Here is a 21,993-nt window from a genome sequence, read left to right as displayed (position 1 = left end):
GTAGGACCTTGCACTTGGCATGGTTAAACTTCATAAGGTTGGCATTGGCCCACCTCACAAGTGTGTCGAGGTCCCTCTGGATGGCATTCCTTCCCTCCAGTGTATCAACTGAACCACACAGCTTGGTGTCATCGGCAAACTTGCTGAGGGCGCACTCAGTCCCACTGTCCATGTCAGCGACGAAGATGTTGAACAAGACCGGTCCCAACACCGATCCCTGAGGGGCACCACTCGTTACTGGTCTCCAACCGGACATTGAGCCATTGACCACAACTCTTTGTATGTGGCCATCCAGGCAGTTCTTTATCCACCGAGTGGTCCATCCATCAAATTGATGTCTCTCCAATTTAGAGACAAGGATGTCGTGTGGGACAGTGTCGAACACTTTACACAAGTCCAGGTAGATGACATCAACTGCTCTACCTCTGTCCATCAGTTCCGTAGCCCCATCACAGAAGGCCGCCAAATTGGTCAGGCAGGATTTCCCCTTAGTGAAGCCATGCTGGCTGTCACCAAGCACCTTGTTGTTTTTCATGTGCCTTAGCATGCCTTCCAGGAGAATCTGCTCCAAGATTTTGCCAGGCACAGAGGTGAGACTGACTGGTCTGTAATTCCCTGGGTCGCTCTCATCATGAGAAGACCATTTAAGGATTGCAAAGAAGCTGGTAAAGGCAACAGGAGAAACGTACGGCAGGGTGTGGCAGGATGGGAGCAGTTGTACTTGGTAGGTCGTGTCTCTTACAGTATAGCAGTGTGTGCTTAAGAGAGGAGTGCGTGAGAGGAGATGGAAGATTGCTTTTGGTTCCTTTCTCTCAACTGCCATTTTTTCTGTATGTAATCATACATACCTTTTCCAAGTGAGCCTTAGCTTAAAAGTTGACCCCAGTGGCTTTACATGACAGTTTTTAAAAGCAACATTGAACCTGAGTAACTGTGAGATCATCACATCACCCAAAGTATGGACTCTGGGGTGTGGGAGGGGAATTTTCCTGATAACTGTTATGTTTCTGGTGTAAAATGAAAGCATTAAGTTTGTTTGCTAGAAACTTTGGGGCAGCTCTGAGGATTTCAGATCTGAAGAAAGCATGCAGCCTCTAAACTGCATCACAAGCGAGTTCTGAAACAAAACACTAAGCATGGCACAAGAAGTGCCTCCCTCTCCTGTTTGCATGTGCTGGGAGAAGGCTCTGCAGATAGAGCCTCATGTTCTGAAGAGCTGAGTCATCTATTCCACACTGTTGTTTGGGTTATTTGGTACACCTGCTAGACAACAAAGGCTGGAATAAGGAAATCCTGTCAGCCCAGTTTCACAAATCAGAAAACTGAAAGGCACATGTTCTCAATGCACTTTCCCACAAAGTGAGAGGTCTTGTGGGAAGCGATGCTTCTGGGGCAGTTCTGCTGGAAAGGATGTCTGGAGGCTGCTTTGTCCACTCCCTGCTTAAAGAAGGGCTAAGTTCAGAGTTGGAGCAGGTTGACTGTCTTTGCAGATGAGACCAGAGAAATGGTGGCATTTACCATTACAGTTGTCTGACCAAGATGACGGTGAAGGTTTTTCCTTGCATCTCATCTGGATTTCTCATGTTGTTCCTGTTGCCTTTCAGCTCTTCCTGTGTGTCTTTGTGGGTCCCCATGAGTGATAGCAGATAATAGGAAGATTTCCCTTTGCCTTCTCTCCAGGCTGAGCAAACCTGGCACTCTCAGCTTCTGTTTATACATTGTATGCTGCAGTCCATCTTGATAGCCTCCACTGAGGTTGCTCTGGTGTGTCACTGTCCTTGTGCTGTTGATCCCAAACTGTACTCAGCTCTCCAGATGGTCCTGTGAGTGCTGAGCAGAGATGAGGATCCTTGTCCTCACCCTACTGCCTATGCTCCTGCTAGTGGTTGGCCCTTGCTGCACAGGTGCACTGAGGAGCCCTGGGTTGCTTGTTCACCCATACTTCCAGGTCCTTTCCTGCAAAGTTGCATTCCTGCCTATTGTCTCCATTTGCAGCCTGTTCTGCTTCAGGAGGTTACTCCATCACAGTGGCCAGGCTGTGCATTTGCCATTGAACTTCTTGAGGTTCCTTTCAGCCTCTTTCTCCAACCTGTCTAGGTCCCTCTGAATAGCAGCTCTGCCCTTCCGTGTATGAAACCACTCCTCCCAGTTCGGTGCCTATATGCTCTATCCTGTCATCAAGGTCAGTAGCAAACATAGAAAGCATAAGAAACCCCGGTATTGACTCCTGAGTGTTCATCCCAATATTGAGTGCCACTAGTAACCAGCAGCCAGCTGGAGTCTTAGCTGCTGACTACTGCTGTTGGAGACCTGCCCTGAAAGCAGGGTGATATGTATCACTGTTAGGCTGATGGCTTTCACTGTGACATGACAGATGTCTGCACTGCAGTAATCAGCCCTCTAAGATGAGTAAGGTTGTTGAACTTAAAAGGCTTACCTCAAAGTAGCACTGAAATTAGTTTGGGAGGGTTTGTCTTTCTCCTTGCCTCAGGATCCACCAAGAGCCTGCCAGTTCTACGGCAAGGTGGGCTTGGCCAAAACTCTTCTGCCAAAAAACTTGCAATGGAAGCTTTTCAGGGTTGTCTTAGGCAACTTGTGATGCTGTTCAGTGGCCTTCACCACTGAAGGTTTTTTTCTGCAGTCCTTTGCCTGTTGCTGCAGTTTAGCTCTAGAACTTGTGCTCATCCCAGAGTATTGTATAGGAAGACAGAAGGGAAGGAATGTGACATTATCTGTCACATCATCAGTAGTGAGAATTACATTCTATGTTCTTAATGCTCTAGGAACTCTGCAGTGTACTGAAAGTAGCTACTTGGGAGCTGCTAGTGCTTCTAGCAGCTCATTTCTAGATTTACAGTGGAAAACCATTAGCTACCACGTGAAGAGGGAGAAAAAGTGCATGAGCGCTTCATCAGGTTCACTTCATGGCCTCAGATACACATCTCAAGATGTGGCCAATGCCTCTGAGAATGTAGGTTGCAGAAAGAAAACATTTTAATTTTTCAGACCGTTCCAGCTGACAGGCCTGACTTCATTCTGATAAAGCCTTTCCACCTGGGTGTCAAGGTGGATCCTAGAGCTGTGAATGTAGCCTTCCTCAGCACTCCAAATAGTCTTGCTTCTGAGACTGGTGACCAGGAAAGCTGTTTCTCATCCCTAGTTCACAGCAGAAACCTGGAGCATAGCACTTGATGTCAGATATGCACTGTACTGCCTTTCTCTTAGCTTAACTGCTAATATATCCCCTCCCAGCCTTCGCACGTTTTCTTCTGCAGCTGAGGTGGGTGTTTTTGGTTGTTGCCCCAGTTCTTCCTTGTAGCAGAAATCCCCCTGTTGTAGAAAGCTTGGGGTATGGCTTGATGCAAAGAGTGACTCTGCAGGCCAGAAACTGCGTGCCAGCAGTGCCTAAAAACATGGACTCTGGTAAGTTTGTATCACCTTCCCGCTACTTGACCTTAAGGAAACTTCTGTCAAAGAGAAAAATGAGGAAATGAGACTGCTTACATTTAAGAAGAAACCACATGCACCACACTTGTGTCCTTAACCATCAATGCCTAAGAGCCCCAAACAGGGGTAGCAGAAACACTCTGCAGCCAAATGAAAACAATACCAAGAAAGAAGACCACCTTTTGTGCTTCTGAGGTAGAAGGAAGCATGTGACTTGTTGCTGAAGTACAATGTCATCAGAGAAGAAAGTCTCCACAGAAGAGGGGCTGCCTCCCCAGCGCTCAGAAGGCTGCTGGGGGGGGTGGTGGTGGTGGTGGTGGTGGCTGGTCTGTGTCAGAGACTTGTAGGTAATGATGGATATTCCTTGCTGGCCTGAAATGATGTGCAGAAGGGTTTTCAGCAGTACTGTAGGAGTAGCATGATATCAGCAACTCCTCTCTGAGTGAGAGGCGCAGCTCCTGCTGCTAGGGGGAGGTCTTCAGCAGCATAACTTCAGTGGGCTTCTAGAAGGAAACAATTTCTCAGAGCTGGAAGGTTTGCTTGTGGAGTTGCCTTTCTTCACCAGTGTGGCTGCTGGTGTGGTCTGTTTGGTAGAAGAGGAAGAATTCACCAGCCTGCCTCACAGTAACTGCAGAACAAAAACTTAATGTAGCTGTGCCCTGGGGCAGGCTGGGAAGCCAGGCTATGTCAGGCATACGCACCCTTATTGTCCCCAGGGTCAGTGAGTGCCAAATTTGAGGCAAGCCAAGCTCTGTGTGCTCTGGACACTGTGGGCTGAAGAGACTGTAATGGGCTTGGAACCCTTTGAGCTTGTTTGAAGAGCAGCAGAGTTAACAAAGAGTGCAAAGCCAGGGCACAGACACTGGTGTCTGCCTTCCTTGGTTGTACAGAGACATTAGTTCATGCTGAGATGAGGGCACCTCAGCTGCTTCCAAGACATTGCATCTTCTGAGGAGTCCTGTTAAGTGTCCTGGGGGTCCCTGTGCAGAGGCAGCTCTGGCTGGGGTTGTATAGCAGTGGTGGGAACACAGAGCTGATTTCTTCTGGGTCAAGAACAGGGGCTGGCCATCACTGAGCTGCTGCTGTAACCTGCCTCCAGCCTTGATTTTGGTTGTGGTCCAAGGTCCTGAATAGATGATGATATCCTCTCTTCTAGATCATGAAAAGTGTAGGCAGCATTGAGTTACAACTGGACAGAAAATTTGAGTGTTAAGAATTATTTTCACCAAGAAGCGCATCCAAGTGAAGCTTTTTTCAGCATTTTTTATTAATTTCCTGCCAGGAAATGAATTCATGTCTCCAGATAACTTCTGTCCCATGGGGGTTTTACAACTGCTGAATATTCTCGGCCTGAGGACACCCAGGTGGAGTACTGGAGGCCTGGACTTGGGCTCTTCTTCTGCCTGAGAGCCATTAAAGTTCCTGAATTAGAGCAGTACAAGCTGCCCATGGGGCACTGCTTAGAGCCTTGACCTCCTTGCAGTGGGTACAGGGTTTGGAAAAGAGCTTGAAACTGCTGCAGCAGTGAGTGTTTGTGGCCCCTTTGCCAGCTCAGTTATGCTTAGCAGAGTCATTGCCATCACATAGCCTGTGAGTAGCCCCTTTGCCACATGTCTAGCCCTTACCCTTTCCCTGTGGGCCAGCTGCTGGGAGATGTGTCCAGGAGCAGGCTTGGTTGCCCACCTTGCTCTGCTCCATCTGGATCTGGTGCCTGGGTAAGCCCTGGAGGAATCATCTCTGAAGAGACCTCCCTCAGAAAGATGTCAGGCATCAGCTCAGTGACTGCCTTGCTGGGGCTGTGTTGTTGGTTATCATTAAAAAGTATTGTTTCCATTTGAATTTCTGAAACCAGTTTCCTGTCGGTGGGTTTTGTTATGTCTTTGTTAAATTTAAAAGCTCCCACAATCAGATATCTGCTTCTGTGCAATGACAGCCACTTCTGAAACTCCACTTCGGTAACAAGAAAGAAAGGAGCTGGTGTTGCTTTTGTCTCACAGGAAGGGCTGCTGGCCTTGCCATCACAACCTCTTTAAAATCTCTGAAGGTTTTCAGACCTTGTTTTAGAGTGCTCAGGCATTTTAGTGTCCCTTCCCATGGCAGGGGGGTTGGAACTAGATGATCTTAAGGTTCTTTCCAACCCTAACTATCCTATGATTCTATGATTGCTCCTGTCCAAGTCCTGGCAGCAGTGCATGCAGGCAAAGCCCTGTTCCCCTCTTCCTTCTGTACCCCCCTCTCCATATGCATGGCTGGCCAGCTTACCCTCACATCCTGGGACTGGTTTGGCCCCAGCTGAGGAGCCTTCCCCAGCAGTTCTTGAAGTTGTCATCCTACCACAGATAATTACAGAAGAGATTCCTTTAGGTCCTACTGTTTCAGTGGGCTGGACTGCAACAGTAAAGACCCTGAAAGTTTCATGTATCTCTTGGAAGCCGGTGCTCCAATGGGGTTTGGCAGAGCCAGCAGCAGGTGCTTGCTGTGTACTGTAGGAGGTTGGTACGCAGCCCTTCTGTGAACTGTAGGTTTGATTTTCAGATACTTACATTTTGTTGTTAGACTATATGAGATGCTGATGGTAGCAGATACTCTATGTTGCTCTAGGGAAAAGCAAAGATTTCGGATGCTTTTTCCACTGAAACTTTCATTTCTCACTAAAATGCATGTTCCCATCAGAAAAATCACGAAGTAACTTTGTCTGCTTAATTTTCACCTCTATTTCCAACCTCTCTGAAATATTCACCAGAAGATTGTTCCAAATTGTCAAATCTGGTTTTTAACTCTATTTGTTACAGAGTTAATGAATACTTCTGTAACAGTGGCTTCAAAATAATGCTTATCTTCTAGCTTCCCCTCTGTCCTCATGCATTCTCTACTGTGCCTCTTAAAGACAGGAAAAAGGGTGTAAGAATATGATAGTCTATCAGCTTTATTCCCTTGCCCTGGGAGCATGGAGGAGGTGCCTTGCTCTTTTGCAGATGGCTGATGGTGCTTGCACCAGAGGGTTGGTGCTGCAGGGGTGTGAGCAGGATTTCTCCCTTTTCAAGTGGTAGATATTCATCTGTATTAGTGCCTCTTGCCTTGCAAAATGTCTCAGCTGGACTCCCTGGCTTTTCCTGGAGCCTGTGAGCAAGGTATATGTGAGAGCTGGGGCTGGACCTCAGTCATAGGCACCAGACACCACACAGCATGGTGGCCCTTGTTCTGCCAGGAGGGTCCATCCAGAGAAAAGGGAGTCAAGGTGTGTCTGTCCCTGAGCCAGGGACATGGAGCAGAGCTTTGCTTGGTGTCTTTCCCAGAGCTGCTACAAGCACTGCTCACTGCCCTGGAAGCCATCCTGGGGGTCAGGAGCTGCAGTTCAGAAAACTCTTTGTGTTGTGGTGCTGAAAAAATGGGGGAGCCCTCAGGGCAAAAAAGTCAACTATATACCCTCCTGCCCAAACCCAGCTTGTACACACTAATGCAGTGAGTCAAACAGCCATGTCCTTGCCCCTTGGGAAGCAGGGCCCATGTGGCAAACTGCTGTTGTGCCTGTGCTGGCTGCTGCTGGCCAGCTGCCCCTGCCTCATGTGTGCTTGTGAGCTCTTGCCAGCATGGCTGAGTGTGAAGCTTGTGCCCCCCACCACTCTTTGCCTTACTGAGGCATGGCTCCTTCACTGGCCCACATTTCAATGGCAAGGGACTGCTACTGCTGCTCCCCGTGCGGCTGAGCTGTGCATCCTGGGGCTGTTCACACACTGGCTGCAGATCCCTTCTCTTCAGCTTTTTCTTTCACTCCTGTTGGCTGCAAAAGCCAGTGATACTGATGCATTGTACCATACAGGTATCCTGTTTCCAAAACAGCTCCTGTCACACTGTAGTCTTTAGCATGATTTTTCCCAGGGGAAAAACAGAGGAAGCTCAAGAGCTGGGGCCAAAGGGAAGAGAGCAGAAAGGTGGAAATATCCCCTCCCTGCCCCCTTTTTTTTTTTCTGAGAGTGTTGAAAAGCCTGATTTGGGAAGCAGAGAGGAAGGAATGGTAGAACCTGGTCTGTGAAGCCCAAGAGGTTTTGGGGGCAGCCTTTGCTCAGCTGTCTGGGTGCAGGAAAATGTGTGTTGTACTCACATGTGAACCATACGTGGTTTCCTGGCACCATGAGCCCTCCTCAGAGGGTGTAGGAATGACTGGGAAGCCCATTACCACTGCCAAATCCTTATACACACACACTCCAGAATAGCTCTCCTACCTTTTCCTGGATCTTCCCAGTAAAACGCAACATGCAAGATTTGGTTTAAGGCTTTTTTTCAGGTGAGATCCCTTGGGCCAGCCTCATAGAGTGGACACAGGCTCCTCCAGAGGGATGTGTCAGGGCAGCTGAACCCTCTGCCCTTGTGTGAGCCCTGAGGTTTTGTGGGCTCCAGCTCCTCTCTCCCCACTCAGATAGTGACGGGGGTGATCTGCATTGTTTGACTCTTCAGGACACCCACGGGTGGAAAAAAACAAAAGAGGCAAAGACAAACACATGGTAGCTTGTGTGCACACATATATACACACACCACGTCACCTGAGCACTGCTGAGCTGCTGCTGGTCACTGGTGACAAACATCCATGATGCTAACGCTGGGAGCTGCCACCCTGGAGTGGTGCTTTTGGAGGCTGTTGCTCAGACTGGTTGTTCCCTGCTGTGTGGTGGGTGTTACGACTCACCTCAGTCACCTATTTCCAGCCCAAGGTCTTGGTGTGCAAGCAGTGGGTATGTTGGCAGCTTTGGTATTATAGAGGATGGTCCAGGGTTGTCTAAACTGGACTCCTCCACTTCAGTGCTCAAGGGTGGTGTTAGTCCCTGCACAGAGCTGATCCCATGAAACCTCTGCATCCACAGCCAAAAGAGAAATAAAACAAAGGCTGGAGAACAATGTTAATATAGAGCAAACAAAGCCACCTGGAGATCACATCTTTAAATACCAGTAAGCAGCCGGTGGGGGTGGCTTGAACCTAATGGCATCTGCAGCAGCCCTGAGGGACAAACCTCCAGTCTGGCAGTTGTGTGGGGCCCATCGAGGTCAGCTCTGTCTCTCTTCTCTAGAGAGGTATTGGCATTGCTGGCATCACCAGCCTGGGGCCTGCCTTGCCCTTATGTACTGCAGACACCTGAGCAGCCTCTCAGGTGATGGCTGCTTCTTCACCCCGTGTGCCACCAGGCCTGAGCAGCTGGAGCCCACCTCGCCAGTGCTGGGCAAGCTTCAAAAGATGCTGTTGCAAGCTTGCTGCTTTTGATGGTACAGGGGCTGCCGAGGGGTGGCACTGACCACGTAGCACACAGGGACAGGCCCCATTGTGCAGAAATGACACAAAGGCATAGGCCAAGGAAGGAGCAGCCTCCCCAGTGCCTTGAGAGCTGCAGGTGCTTCCTGGCCTGTGTCCCTGCTCCCTCCCAAGCCCTCGCTGGCTTTTGGGAAGGCAGTGATGGGTGAGTGGGGCCAGGTCACCTGGGTGCCACACTGCTGCTGGCTCAGCTGGCCACGGTGGGGACAGGGAGGGAGCAGGGAAGAGCCCACAGCCAGCCAGGCGGCCTGGATGGCAGTGGCTGTGCTCACCAGAGAGTAGCATGGGCATACCTGCCTTCCTGAGTAAACGGAGCTCCAGGCACCCTGGGCACCGTAACCTCACGTGTGACATCAAAGCAGCTGAGGAAAGTGCATGATGCAAATGAGCAATACCTCAGAGCTGGTGCTTAACCACAGCCGTGCTTCTGCGTGTGCTGTGGGAATAAGCTGACAGTTCCCCTTTAGAAGGCTTTTGCGTGAGCTCAGAGGTGCTTGTGGTGTACCCCATGGCTTTGGTCCCACTGTCAGGGCAAGAGGCATCACGTCAGGCGTGGGCCCAGCACTGTGGAAGCATGTCCTCCGTGGTCTTGAGGCATCACTGGAGAGGAGCAGGCAGAGCATGGCTCCCACGGGCACCTTTACTGGCATCATGTGAGGGCACATCTCACCCTCCTGCTGCCCCTAACATGTCTGTTCCCCGGGGTACTTAATGGCTCTTGCTTTTGCTACTACTAAAAGAGAGTATGTAAAAAGTAAGAGCGTGAGCCCTTATGGAGCAGAGGCTGTCCAAGTACTAGATTGTACAGGTGACAGAGGAGCAGCTTGGCACTCTCCCAGTGAGACCTGCCTGGTCTCATTTCTATTCCTGTAATCGTTTATTGCTCTGGCTTCTATTCACTGAGCTTTGAATGGTGTATTCATTCATGTTTTCTGAAAATAGCAACCACAGGTTAAAAAGGGGTCCCCAGCCAGAGGCTGAAATGGAGCAGCTGGGATGACTCTGGCCATCACAGTTTTTTATAAGAACAAAATTTCTAGTCCCTATGGAAACAGATCCTCAGTCTCATGCTCCCCTCTCCGCTGGGCTGATGTCAGTGCTGCGGGGTCAGGCTTGCCCAATTCTCTGCACCTGGCACCCTGGGCATAAGCACAACCTGGCCACAGGTCTGTGTTTCCTGTTGGTGTCACAGGCAAGAGGAGCTGTGGCTACTTTTCATAGAATCAGTCATAGAATGGCTTGGGTTGGAAGGGGTTTTAAAGATCACCTAGTTCTAGCTAGAATGGCCATGGTGTTGCGGGCCAGGTGTGGGACCAAGCCATGGTGCGCTGCTGTGGGAGGCTCTGTGTCTCTATGCACTGCTTTAGGTCTTTCAGAAAACCTCTGGTGCCTTGGCTAATCCATGGTGGCTGTGTGGGGCCGGCAGAGCCTCCAGCTGGGCTACAGCTGGGCTATCAGCCCTCCCTGATCTCCTGATCAGGGGGCCGAGGCTTCTGCCATGGCTTACTCTGTCTGGGGAATTCCTTCTCTGTTTAGCCACATCTTTGCACCATCTTTCTAGCTTTCTGCTCACTTCAGGAGTGAGTTTTGTATTTAAAGGACATAATTCTATGTCTGTATTATATATAAAAGTCTAATTCCTTCCTGGGATCACCAGGCAGAAGATCATTGCTCTTCAGGCACAAAGGCTGGTGTGTGTCCTTGGTGCATCCCAGTCCCCACTGCTCCCTGGCTAAGAGCTCACCAGAGGAGGGGATCCAGGCTCACACGTGGCTCAGCGGTGCTGCTTTTTCCTTGTTGTGGGCTGCGCCCAGTGCATTATGTGTCCGTGAAAAAACAGAGAATTCGGTGTTGTCTGGGTAAATGATATTTTGATCTTTGCATGCTTCCTTGCCGCATAGGAAAACAAACCCATGTAGAAGCCCGTGATGAGAGGCACAATCTGAGTGCAACAGTACGGCGTGGTCCTCAGCCCCTTGCTGCTGGTTAGGGCTTTGTACCATATGTCAGTAGTCACCACTGATATGGGAACATGATGCTGCTTCCAGGAACAGGGGAGTGTAAGAAGGCGTATCTACCCCAGGCTGCTCTTGGAGCACCTTCACTGACCTGACTTACATGAATATTGCTCATAACAGACTTCACCAGGCAGCTGCGTGACAAAGCAGTTGCCATCCCACCGCTGCCTCTCTATGCACTCGTTTCCTGTGGCTTATCCTCTCTTGGACAATCTGTGTGTTGTAAATGAGAATATGAATCTCATAGAAAGATCCAGTAACTCAAATGAATTAATGTTGCGAATTAATGTTGCAAATTAATGTTGTAGGAAGATGCAGGCAGGCAGGCATGCAGCCCAGCAAGCCATCCAGCCCTCCCATGGCTAAGGCTTCCCAATGACTGGTGATGCTTTGCGGCATGTAGCTTTGATTCAGTTTGCTTACAGTGATCATCTGCTGGATTAACTGGCAGCCAGCAGGTTGCTAAGAAGGGGTTTTTTTTTTTTAGCCCAGAACGTGTCAGCTTGAAAAGAGACACAAAAAGCTGCACTGGTGAGGAGAGGAGGAGATGGGCAGTGATCAGAGTGGGTGCAGCAGTACCACGCTGCCAGGTTGTGGTGAGGCAGATGGATGCAGCTCACAGGGCTCACCCCAGTGGTTTCAACCTTGCCATAGCTCTGTTTTGCTCTTGGGTGCGTCACCGAGATTTGGCTCCAGGGAAACACCTCCATGCTTCCTATCAGCATGGCAAAACTGACATGGAAACCATCTCATTCTCCTCCCAACAGCTCTCAGCAAAGCCAGCATGGAGACAGAGGGACTGTCACTCCCTGCAGAGGCAAGAAATGCTAGAAAATAAGAACCACCCAAGCAATTTGCAATTAGGGGCACACCAGCTGCCCATGGTGCCACAGAGCTGTACCTCAGGTGCTCTTGGCTCTCTGATCCTCTGGGGGAGCTCCGGCTGGGCACAGACACACGAGTAAGTCTCTCAGCTGCTTGGCTCCTTTCTGGAGCCTCAGAGCAGTGTTGGGGTTTCTAGCCAGCATTTGAAGCTGCCCTTGAATGGGTCCTGAAGCAAGGGCAGGATGGAGAATGGCAGCCCAGGGACGAGGCTGTGTCCCTTCTCTGCAGACGATGTTCCTCTCAAGTGTCCAGCACCGAGTGAAACGCTCATCCCCAGGAGCCTGTCTGCCTCTGACAGCTGAGACTTCGGTTTTCCATGTTTAAAGATGTCTAGGAGAACTACAAAAGTCTTGGGGTGCAAGCCTTGGATTACTTTGACCCTGGAACAATCACAGTGTTAAGTAGTAAATTTTTATTCCATGTATGACTACATACATACTGTGTTATTAAAAGTCTACACAGGGCTCTGGATGGTGCGGAGAAGTGCCACCAGCCCACAATACCCAGCATCGAACACCACTGCTCAGCTTGAGGGACCCTGTGCCAAGACAACAAAGACCAGGCAGCACCCACCAGCTCTGGGGTATTTGCCTTAGGGGAGCAATGCCCTAAGCTTGAGATGTCAGGTGTAGGTGTTCCCAGGTTCATAGTATGTGCCTAAGTCAACCTGGATCAGTAATTTCTGTGAGAAGGAAGCTCTGCACAGGAATGTGCATTGAACCTCCTGCAACTGGAGTTACCTGGACACTGGCAAAGCTCCTGCGCTGCATCAGGAAACCTGCCCACAAACCCCTCGTTCAGCACGACATACGGCTGAAGAGAACCAGCCTGGAACAGCCCCTCCACTTCTGCTTTGTCCATGCCAGGGTCACCGTGTGAGGGCTGGGGCTCTCTCTGGCTGCCGGGGCAGTGTGTCTCTCAGACAGGAGCTGGTGGTGGTGGTCTCCAGGAGGCAGGGTGCTGCCTGCAGACACACAGCCCACCTCAGAATTTCCAGCAGCCTCGAGCACTTTTGTTTTTTCCATCCTATATTCTGCACAAGTCATAGCAGTATTGATGATATCTCTGTGAGGAGAAACATGACTGGGTGCTCCTGGCACTATGCAGATGACTGCACTGTGTTATCAGCTGAACTTCTCTGGGATTTTTTTGTTTAGTTGTTTGGTTTTTTTTTTTCTTCAGCCACCAAATACCAGAAGTCCTTTTCTAGCAAAAGTGCTGATTTCTCTGCAGCTAAAGTGCAACAAACCCATTCAAGGAAATGCTGGGAAGTGAAATGGATCAAAAGGCAGCTCTTCAAATGCTCCTGCTGGCCTGGTGAAATGCCACGGGGACAGTGGCTTTAAAAAGTCCCCCTTTACTCCAGAGTCAGTGTAGGAGAGGGGGACTCACCAGACAGGGCTAGTGTATCACAACCCTGGGTGCTATATAAAGCCATGGAGGCTTTGCTTTCCAGCACTAAGCAGCATTTCTACCCAGATCTACACTAATTTTGTAGATGGTAATGGTGCAACTGATGAGTCATAGCCGCAAATATTAATTCTCTATTAGCACACTTACACTGCTAAGCCTGTCTGGAGTAACACAACCATAGAGAAATTAGCAGAGGAAGTAGAAAAATGACTGAGAGAAACTTTGACTGAAAGATAGGAAAGTGAGCATGAAACCTAGCAAAACACAGCACAAAACATTAGAGATTTGATGATAGCCGGGTCTTTTACTGGTATACTCTACCATCAAAGCAGGATGGGGCATCAGCTTGGAAGCAGTGGCCTGCCTGGCAAGCTGGTGGGCTCCTCCCATCTGGGCTCACAGGAGTTATGGTGCCCATAGGGAGCTGCTAAGGATATGTGCAAGAGTGGACCTAAGTGTGGACAGACTTCCCATCACTCATGTCTTCAAATCAAGCCTGGAAAATGTCCCAGATTGATGAGAGTCTGTGGCATTAAGAGAAGAGAAAACCCCGCTTGCACCACGGCTGCCTCCTTGCTCGGTCACTGCCTGCCTTCGGTTGACCTACTTGAGTCATGGGGAGACAACAAGTGAGAAGACATCCTGCACTGTGGTTGGCACTGACACTGACTGGGGAGAAAAAGGTGCTTCTCCCAGGGGCTGCTCCCTGTCCCACATCGGTGGGGGGAGCAGGAGCACAAGGAGAGCACCCTGAGGCAGGGCCAGAGAAGAGACTGGTTCTTGCTTACATCCATGTGTCACACCAGCCTGGCCCTTGTCCCTACGCTGCAGTGCGAAGTAAAAAGCTGGTTTCTCTTCTTCTGGCCAGAGCAAGTGACATTACTGGTGCCTCTCTCCCAGCTGATGTGTGGGAGAGATGGTGCAAACTGAAGGAACAGGCTGGGTGGTGGGGAAAGGAGCTGGTCTCTGGGTAAACTCCTACAGAGACCAGGCTGGGTGCTAAACCAGACACATTAAGTATGTTCAGACATGTGTTTGCTGCTTGCCAGTGTTTGTCTTTCTTGGGTTTCAAAGGAAATACATCCACCTGTCGAGTCATTGCTTGGTGTGTCTTATCTGATCATTGCCCCTCCATGAGACACATCCCAGGCATCCCCGGGGAGGTCTGCAGGGGCAGGATGTGTGTCTGACCCTCCTCCCAAGGCTGCTGAACCTGGGGCAGTGGAAGGCAGGCAGTGCTGCTACTGACTGTGGCCCTCTCTGCATCCCCAGGCAGGCACGAGCACTAAAGGTTGCTCAGAGTTGGGACAGAAAGGAGAGGCAGGCTTTGCTTGTTGGTTTGGTTTGTACTGAAAAATCTTTTTCTTGGTTGTGCAAACTTGTTTTTTTGCAGGTAAGGGGATCAAAACCAAAAAAACTCCACACAGAGGAGAACTGGATTTGTGTTTGGTGTATCTTGGGCTGGGAAAGAGCATTAGGAGCTGGACCTGCAGAGAATAGCGGCAGAGACAGGCTGAGCTCCTTACACATCAGGGGAGCATCCCTGGGGCCAGCTAAGGCTGTCTCCAGTTATAAAGGTAGCAGGGCTGGAGCTGGGGTCTCTGTGACTGGGGTTTGCTCAGAGCAGAGGTGGGACAGAGGTTTTGCTTTACCTATTGAAGTGCTATGGATGGGATAGAGGGGAACCCCAGCAGCTGTGCCCCAACACTGATGTGGATTTGCATGTGAGCTGGTGGATTCAGCTGCTGCAGCTCCCTCCCTGCCCAGGGCAGATACCATGAAAGGAGAAGAAATGCTGCAAAAAACAAGGCAATTTGGACTCTTTTCCCCATCCCCAGCCTTGAAAGAAGCTGAGGAAAAGACTGGCTCTTGCTTACATCCAAGTCATGCCAGCCTGACCATTGTCCCCCTGCTGCAGTTAGGGGAAAATAGTAGTCTCAGTGGAATAAACTTTCTTCCTTGCTCAGGTCTGTTACGTGTTGTACATGTACCGCAGATGCATCTGAAGAGAAGTGTTTTAAGATTCTAAAAAACCTGTATACACCAAAAAAGTAAATGATCCCTAAAACACTGGATGAGAAAGAGATGGTTTAACAAGAAAATATGTCACCAAATTCCTGAACTATAACTTACTACTTTTGCAGTCTTGCTGTGAAAGTGTTTCAGTTGCTAATGTCAGTGTGGAGCCTGTCTGAAGAGTTGTACCCATCTATCTAAAAGGAAATGAAGTGCAAAAAATACTCCAAGTATTTGTTTAACATGTGAGTTCTGGTGGCATTGAAGGAGGGGGCAGGTGGTCATACACCCCCTGGTTACTGCACCTGACTTGGTAAGGAACTGGGAAACTCTTCTCAGCAAAGAAGGCAACTGCCCAAAGGCATATGGGATGCTAGGAAGAGACTTCTGAGACTGTACAGGGCTTACTGTGGGACGTCTAGGGGAAGGAGCAAATGGGAAACAGGGAAGAATCAAGATGGTTTGGGGAGGAACCAGTGTGGGGAAAAGGGGACAAAAGGGCCTGCTTAGATGCTTATATGTCCTGTGCCTGATCACTGTGGCGCAACCTGTGAGACTGGGGTACAGGTGAGTATGTTGGTGAGTACAACTGCTAGCAAATAACAAGCCAGGCCAGCTGAAAACTAGGATCACAGGTTCAGGAGAGATTATATGTCTAAGACCAGCAGCTGAAGGAATCTAGATTGTGTGAATGTATGTGTGTGTGTATGTGTGTATATATATATACACATATATATGTATATACACACAGCCTTCCAATACTCAAAGGGGGGCAAAAGAAAGGTGGAGAGGGACTATTTAATAAGGGCATGTAGTGATAAGACAAAGGGAATGGATTTAAGCTGAAAGAAGGTATATTTAGATAAGATATTAGGAAAAAAAATCTTCACTGTGAGGGTGCTGAGGCACTGGCATTGGTTGCCCAGAGAAGCTGTGGCTGCTCCATCCCTGGCAGTGTTCAAGACCAGGCTGGACGGGGCTTTGAGCAAACTGGTCTAGTGGAAGCTGTCCCTGGCTATGGCAGGGAGTTAGAATTGGGTGATCTTTCAGGTTCCTTCCAACCCAAAACATTCTATGGTTCTATGATATTTTCTGCTAATGGACTTTAGTCCTGATGAGCCAGAGAGAGTAACAGGATGAGGACACTGCTTCTGTTTGTATGAGGACTGCATTTTCTGCCTGCAGTGATCTGCGTGGCTCTGTGTATATGTGTATATATATATGGGTACTGTGGGTGTATGGATGGATGTGCTGTGTGCATGCAGACTCAGCCTTGCTGCTGTCTGGACCCAGGGAGGCAGAACTGCAGGAGACTTACCTCTATTTGCTGCCAGATATGGCAAACCCAACACAAACCAACCTCAGCACAGGCTTCCCCAGCAGGATTCTGGTAGGAGCCCATACCTGCTTGCCTGCCTGCAGAGAACTGTCCCCTTTCAAGCTTGTCCAGGGTGGCTGGGTGTGGGGTATGCTAGAGCAGGAGGCCAAAATGTGCCCCTGAAGTCCAGTTGTATTCATGTCTCTAGGGAAGAAACTAGGCAGGGCTGCTTATATTTCACCTAAGGACTAGTGAAAGTGGCATGTGAAGAAAACAAACACAGGTCAACTTCAAACACTGGTGGTGAGGGGCTGACTCCTTGGCCCCACCCTTGTTTCATACTGCTGCACCCCTTGTACTACTTGCGTGTGTCCCTCGAGGCTAGCAGTATGGTGGCTGCATGGAAAGTGTGTCCACGCAGCCAGAACCCCCAAAGAGTGTCTGGGGGTTCTGGCTGCGACTACAGCCTTTGTGCTGTCCCACGCTTTAAAGCCCACTGGAGCATGAATGCTGCTATGTGTAATACAGAAAAAACCTCTGGCTGGGATTAGTCATTTTTGGCTCTCGAAACTGCCTTGCAGCCCTCTGAACTGGCACTGCGGAGGGGCTGCATGCACTCCTCTGTAGAGCTCCAGTGCATACCAAAATACGTATGATGGTTGTGGGTACCCCTGTCCACAGCACCCACAGGCTGCTCCTGCCAATGCACATGGCCTCCTGCCTGCTACCCCACATGGGCCCTGGCTGCTTGCTTCATTGTTGTAGAGGAATCATAGAGCAGCTGGAAAATACTTCCTGCCCATGCCGTGTTACTGGCTTATGTCACGAAGATGGTACACTTTGCATTAGATGAGCCTGAAAGCTTCAAGGGCTATTTGCTTGGGGCATCTAGGGAAGAAGGGGCCAAAGACCACTTGCTTTTTGGAGATATGGGCCTTTTCTCACCCCAAAGTAGAAGTTTAAACCTATAGAAACCTGTTGTAATAGGGACTTTTTGATCAGTCATTCAAACTACATCAAGACAATTCGGTCTATTGCAAATAAAAGGAATAAAGAATAAAAAGAGAAAAACTGAGAGCAGGTTATTTCTGTCTGCCATGTTAGAGCAGAGGTTGGCACCAGGTCCCAGCAACCTCCCTCTTACAGTGTCCAGAGAAGGAAACAGTGAAGCTGTGGGGAAGATCTGTCAGGACTTGTCATGACCAAGGTGAGTTTCTGAAGGTTTCGGATAGACATTTCCTAGTATAGAAATGATTAAGCTGGGCGCAAGTGTTATAGTCAGTGGGTTTTATAGTGTAAAGATCATTTAATTGCTGAAAAAGTGGTCAAGGCTTAAGGAGTAGTGACCATGATCTGATTACAGTTACGATGACCAAACAGAGGGCAGCCCCAGCCAGTAATACAACTACCAGATGTTTTAAAAGGGCTAAGGTAAACTGGGGCAATTGTGAGCAAAACTGACCAGGTGGAAAAAACAGTAAGGAATGGCAGTGAAAGGAAAGTTAAAGAGCTCTTTAAGAAGTGTTTAAGAACCAGCAAAGGAAACAATTTAACCAGAAGTTTAGCCTGACAGCTGTTAGAAAACAATACTCAGGAAACAGGAAAAGGAAAGAGTTCATATTGTCCAAGAGGGAGATGATATGAAGCATCATGCTGGTCAAAATGCTTTGGTTGACACCAGATATTGATTCAGTTTCTGGAGTTCCATAAATAATCAATAAATTTTTCCTGATGAAACTGATGGTGAGAGGCAGATGAGGCAGTATGGCATGTATCCCGATTAGAGAAGGGTGAGCATTTTGTCCCAGTGAAACATCTGCAGAGGGGTGAATTGACTCATGTTATCAAGTAGGAAATGGCACTGCACATGGATCTTTCTCACTGGGCTTGACTGGGGCAGGAGTGTTGTCTAACCCTTCTCAACCTCTTTATTGCAACAGTTTGAAGTAAATGTAAGGCCATCACCACTGATTAAAAAGTGCAAGTGACACATGGTAAAGGCCAGGGTTTGCAAAAAAAGCTAGTGTAATCGCCAGCCTCTGTCCTAGAAAGATCACAAGGTCTTAAACCCCCGTCTCCTTACTGCAGTCTCTGCTTGCCCAGCAGCCACCTGCTCACAGAATCATAGAACAGTTAGGGTTGGAAAGGACCTGCAGATCATTAAGTTCCAACCCCCCTGCCATGGGCAGGGACACCTCACACTAAACCATCTCACCTAAGGCTCTGTCCAACCTGGCCTTGAACACCGGCAGGGATGAAGCATTCACAACCTCCCTGGGCAACCCATTCCAGTGCCTCACCACCCTAACAGTAAGGAACTTCCTCCTTATATCCAATCTAAATTTCCCCTGTTTAAGTTTTAACCCATTACCCCTTGTCCTATCACCACAATCCCTAATGAAGAGTCCCTCCCCAGCATCCCTATAGGCCCCCTTCAGATACTGGAAGGCTGCTATGAGGTCTCCACGCAGCCTTCTCTTCTCCAGGCTGAACAACCACAGCTTTCTCAGGCTGTCTTCATACAGGAAGTGCTCCACTCCCCTGATCATCCTCGTGGCCCTCCTCTGGACTTGCCCCAACAGTTCCATGTCCTTTTTATGCTTAGGACACCAGAACTGCACACAATACTCCAAGTGAGGTCTCATGAGAGCAGAGTAGAGGGACAGGATCACCTCCTTCAACCTGCTGGTCACGCTCCTTTTGATGCAGCCCAGGATACAGTTGGCTTTCTGGGCTGCAAGCGCACACTGCAGCCAGCTCATGTTCATTTTCTCATCAACCAACACCCCCAAGTCCTTCCCCACAGGGCTGCTCTGAATCTCTTCTCTGCCCAAGCTGTAGCTGTGCCTGGGATTGCTCCGACCCAGGTGTAGGACCTTGCACTTGGCATGGTTAAACCTCATGAGGTTGTCAGCAGCCCACCTCACAAGTGTGTCCAGGTCCCTCTGGATGCCATTCCTTCCCTCCAGCGTATCAACCGAACCACACAGCTTGGTGTCATCGGCAAACTTGCTGAGGGCGCACTCAATCCCACTGTCCATGTGAGTGGTAAAGATGTTGATCAAGACCGGTCCCAACACCGATCCCTGAGGGACACCACTCGTTACTGGTCTCCAGCCGGACATTGAGCCATTGACCACAACTCTTTGTATGTGGCCATCCAGCCAGTTCTTTATCCCCTGAGTGGTCCATCCATCAAATTGATGTCTCCCCAATTTAGAGACAAGGATGTTGTGTGGGACAGTGTCGAATGCTTTGCACAAGTCTGGGTAGATGATGTCAACTGCTCTACCCCCATCCATCAGTTCCTTAGCCCCATCATAGAAGGCCACCAAATTGATCAGGCAGGATTTCCCCTTAGTGAAGCCATGCTGGCTGTCACCTCTATTATTTGCAGGAGGAAGTTGTCCTCCACACAATTGAGGAACCTCCTGGATAGCTTGTGCCGGGCCATACCATCCCTCCAACAGGTATCAGGGTGGTTGAAGTCCCCCATGAGGTCAAAGGCCTGTGAGAGTGAGGCTGTTCCTATCTGTTTGTAAAGCGCTTCATCCACAGAGTCCTCTTGATCAGGAGGTCTGTACCAGATCCCCACAGTAACGTCCCCCATTGCTGTTGTCCCTTTGACCATGACCCTCAAACTCTCTGTTGCCTGCTCACCTGTTCCCAGACAGAGTTCCATACTCTCCAGCCTATCCCTAACATAAATAGCAACTCCCTCTCCCCGTCTGCTGGGCCTGTCTTTTCTTAGAAAAGAGCCTGTAACCTTTCGTTCCAACACTCCAGTCATAGGAGCCATCCCACCATGTTTCTCTGATACCTAATGCATCATTCCAGCTATTTCAGGGAGCTAATAAAGCTAGTAAGAGGTAATATCTATGCCTGCATGTCTTCCTCAACATCCTGCTTGCAATTCCTAGCATGCTTAAAAGAAGTGAATAGGTTAGAGACCCATAGGGAAAATCAAGAGCTGGAATAAAACCTCATTTTCAGGAGCAACAACTTTGGGAGTATCTTTGTTAGTCAAAAACCTCCCATGGAGGTAATGAGGGTAAGCAGACATATCAGTGATGACAGTTCCAGGTAGGCCAAGAGAAACCACTTCCTTCACCCAGAGCCAAGCTGTGTCTGGAGCATCACTGGCTTCATATCTTTCCTGGGGTTTTCTGGCACCACAGGAATGACTGAGCTGGCTGAATCAGGGAGCTGTGCATTTCTGAATGTCAGTTACAGAATTATTCCTTTTTTTTTCATAGATTGGTATTTCTCTTTACCACCAAAAAAAAAAAAAAGTTTTATTTTCTCACCTGATATCTTGTGGTGTGATGGTATGGTGGGATTTCTGACTGAAGCAGCTACTGAGGAAAAGGAAGGGAGATTGGTGCGATGAAGTTCACTTTGACCTTTTAAAGGTGCCACAGTGGACTCTTAGTTCCTACCCACTCAGCTGATACTGTGGTAAATGAAGTTCACTCTGAGGAATAGAAGCGTACAGTCCACAGGGGTTCACTGCAAAGAGATAATGCTCAGGGCAAAAGATCACTGCCAGCAATGGAAAATCTCATGTCTTGTCAAAATGGGGCAGCAGCTGACCTTTGGAAACCTAACAGCTCTAGAGTGAAATGCGGTGGCTGCTGGCTGAGGGAACAGCAGCTTGAGTTTGCTTGGAGGTCTGCACTGCTGCACATTGGTGGCTGTGCTGAACACCATGACCTGCTGCTAAAAACTGCCATGAAACAAGCACACAGCTCTTCCTCAGTTACTGCACCCACTCACAGATGCCACTAGCCTGTCCCAGGGTGCTAGGCACACCACAGTCCCTAAGCACCAAGAAAAGCTGCAACCACTGTCAGAGGCGCAGGTCTTAAATCTTGCCTGCCTTTGCTGTGCCCAGTTCAGCTGGAGCTCAGCCTCAGGTCCTCTTGGAAAAAGGCTGCCTGTTGGCCCAAGGGCTGTGACAGCCAGGGAAAATGACTCAGCATGCCAGTGAGGAACCAGCAGCTGCTGGAGGTATGCTCCGGGGAACCCATCTACGGCTTCCCCCCTGCTCCCATGAGACAGCTCGCTTGTTAAAATCCCAGTGCAACACTCTGGGATGAGGCACGGAGGAATTTATTTCAGTGCCAATGCTTCTTTTTTGGAATCTCCCCATAAGATCCTGGCTCCACGTGCATTTCAATATTTTTATTTGTGATTTCACAGCATTTTCACAATTTCCGTCTCTATTTTACACTGCCAAAAGTAGCCTTACCAACATAAACTCCTTTCTACTGGCTCAGTGCCTTTGTTACCCGAAATTCTTGAATATATAAGTCAGCCAAAAAGTGGCTATAATCAAGAAACAAGAAAAAGCCACATGGAGGTGAAATCAAGGAAAGCTGGTTCACGTGGTTCAGAGACATTGGAGCAGAAGCCCATAGACATTTTAGGAAAAAGCTCTGACTTTGATAAATAAATCTGGCATAGTTAGAGAATACTTTATTTCTGGAGTGGACTGAAACATTAAATGGCAGTAGCTGGGGCACATGCTACGAAGCAGGACCTGGATAAAAATCTTGCCTTTGTAAGCTTCTTTCCCCTTCCTATATAACTGC

General features: G+C 49.1%; 2 protein-coding genes across 2 annotated transcripts in view; both read left to right on the top strand.

Moving 5' to 3' along the window:
- The window catches only part of TADA1 (transcriptional adaptor 1), a 31,283-nt gene extending 16,252 nt beyond the window's left edge, over window positions 1-15,031 (top strand). The window contains exon 9 of the mRNA XM_062616184.1: window positions 14,459-15,031. The gene's annotated coding sequence lies outside the window, so the exon portion shown is untranslated. The remainder of the gene's footprint in view (window positions 1-14,458) is intronic.
- TNFSF4 (TNF superfamily member 4) overlaps window positions 1-21,993 on the top strand; it is a 48,150-nt gene that overhangs the window by 15,886 nt on the left and 10,271 nt on the right. The window contains exon 3 of the mRNA XM_062616185.1: window positions 17,546-17,606. Coding sequence (XP_062472169.1) covers window positions 17,598-17,606 — 9 coding nt within the window. The 5' untranslated portion in view covers window positions 17,546-17,597. The remainder of the gene's footprint in view (window positions 1-17,545; window positions 17,607-21,993) is intronic.

The sequence above is a fragment of the Pezoporus occidentalis genome, unplaced genomic scaffold (assembly GCF_034315485.1).
Source record: "Pezoporus occidentalis ecotype Australia unplaced genomic scaffold, CSIRO_AGI_Poc_V1 ctg189, whole genome shotgun sequence".
Classification (NCBI taxonomy): Eukaryota; Metazoa; Chordata; class Aves; order Psittaciformes; family Psittacidae; genus Pezoporus; species Pezoporus occidentalis.
This window is presented reverse-complemented; position numbering and strand designations above follow the sequence as displayed.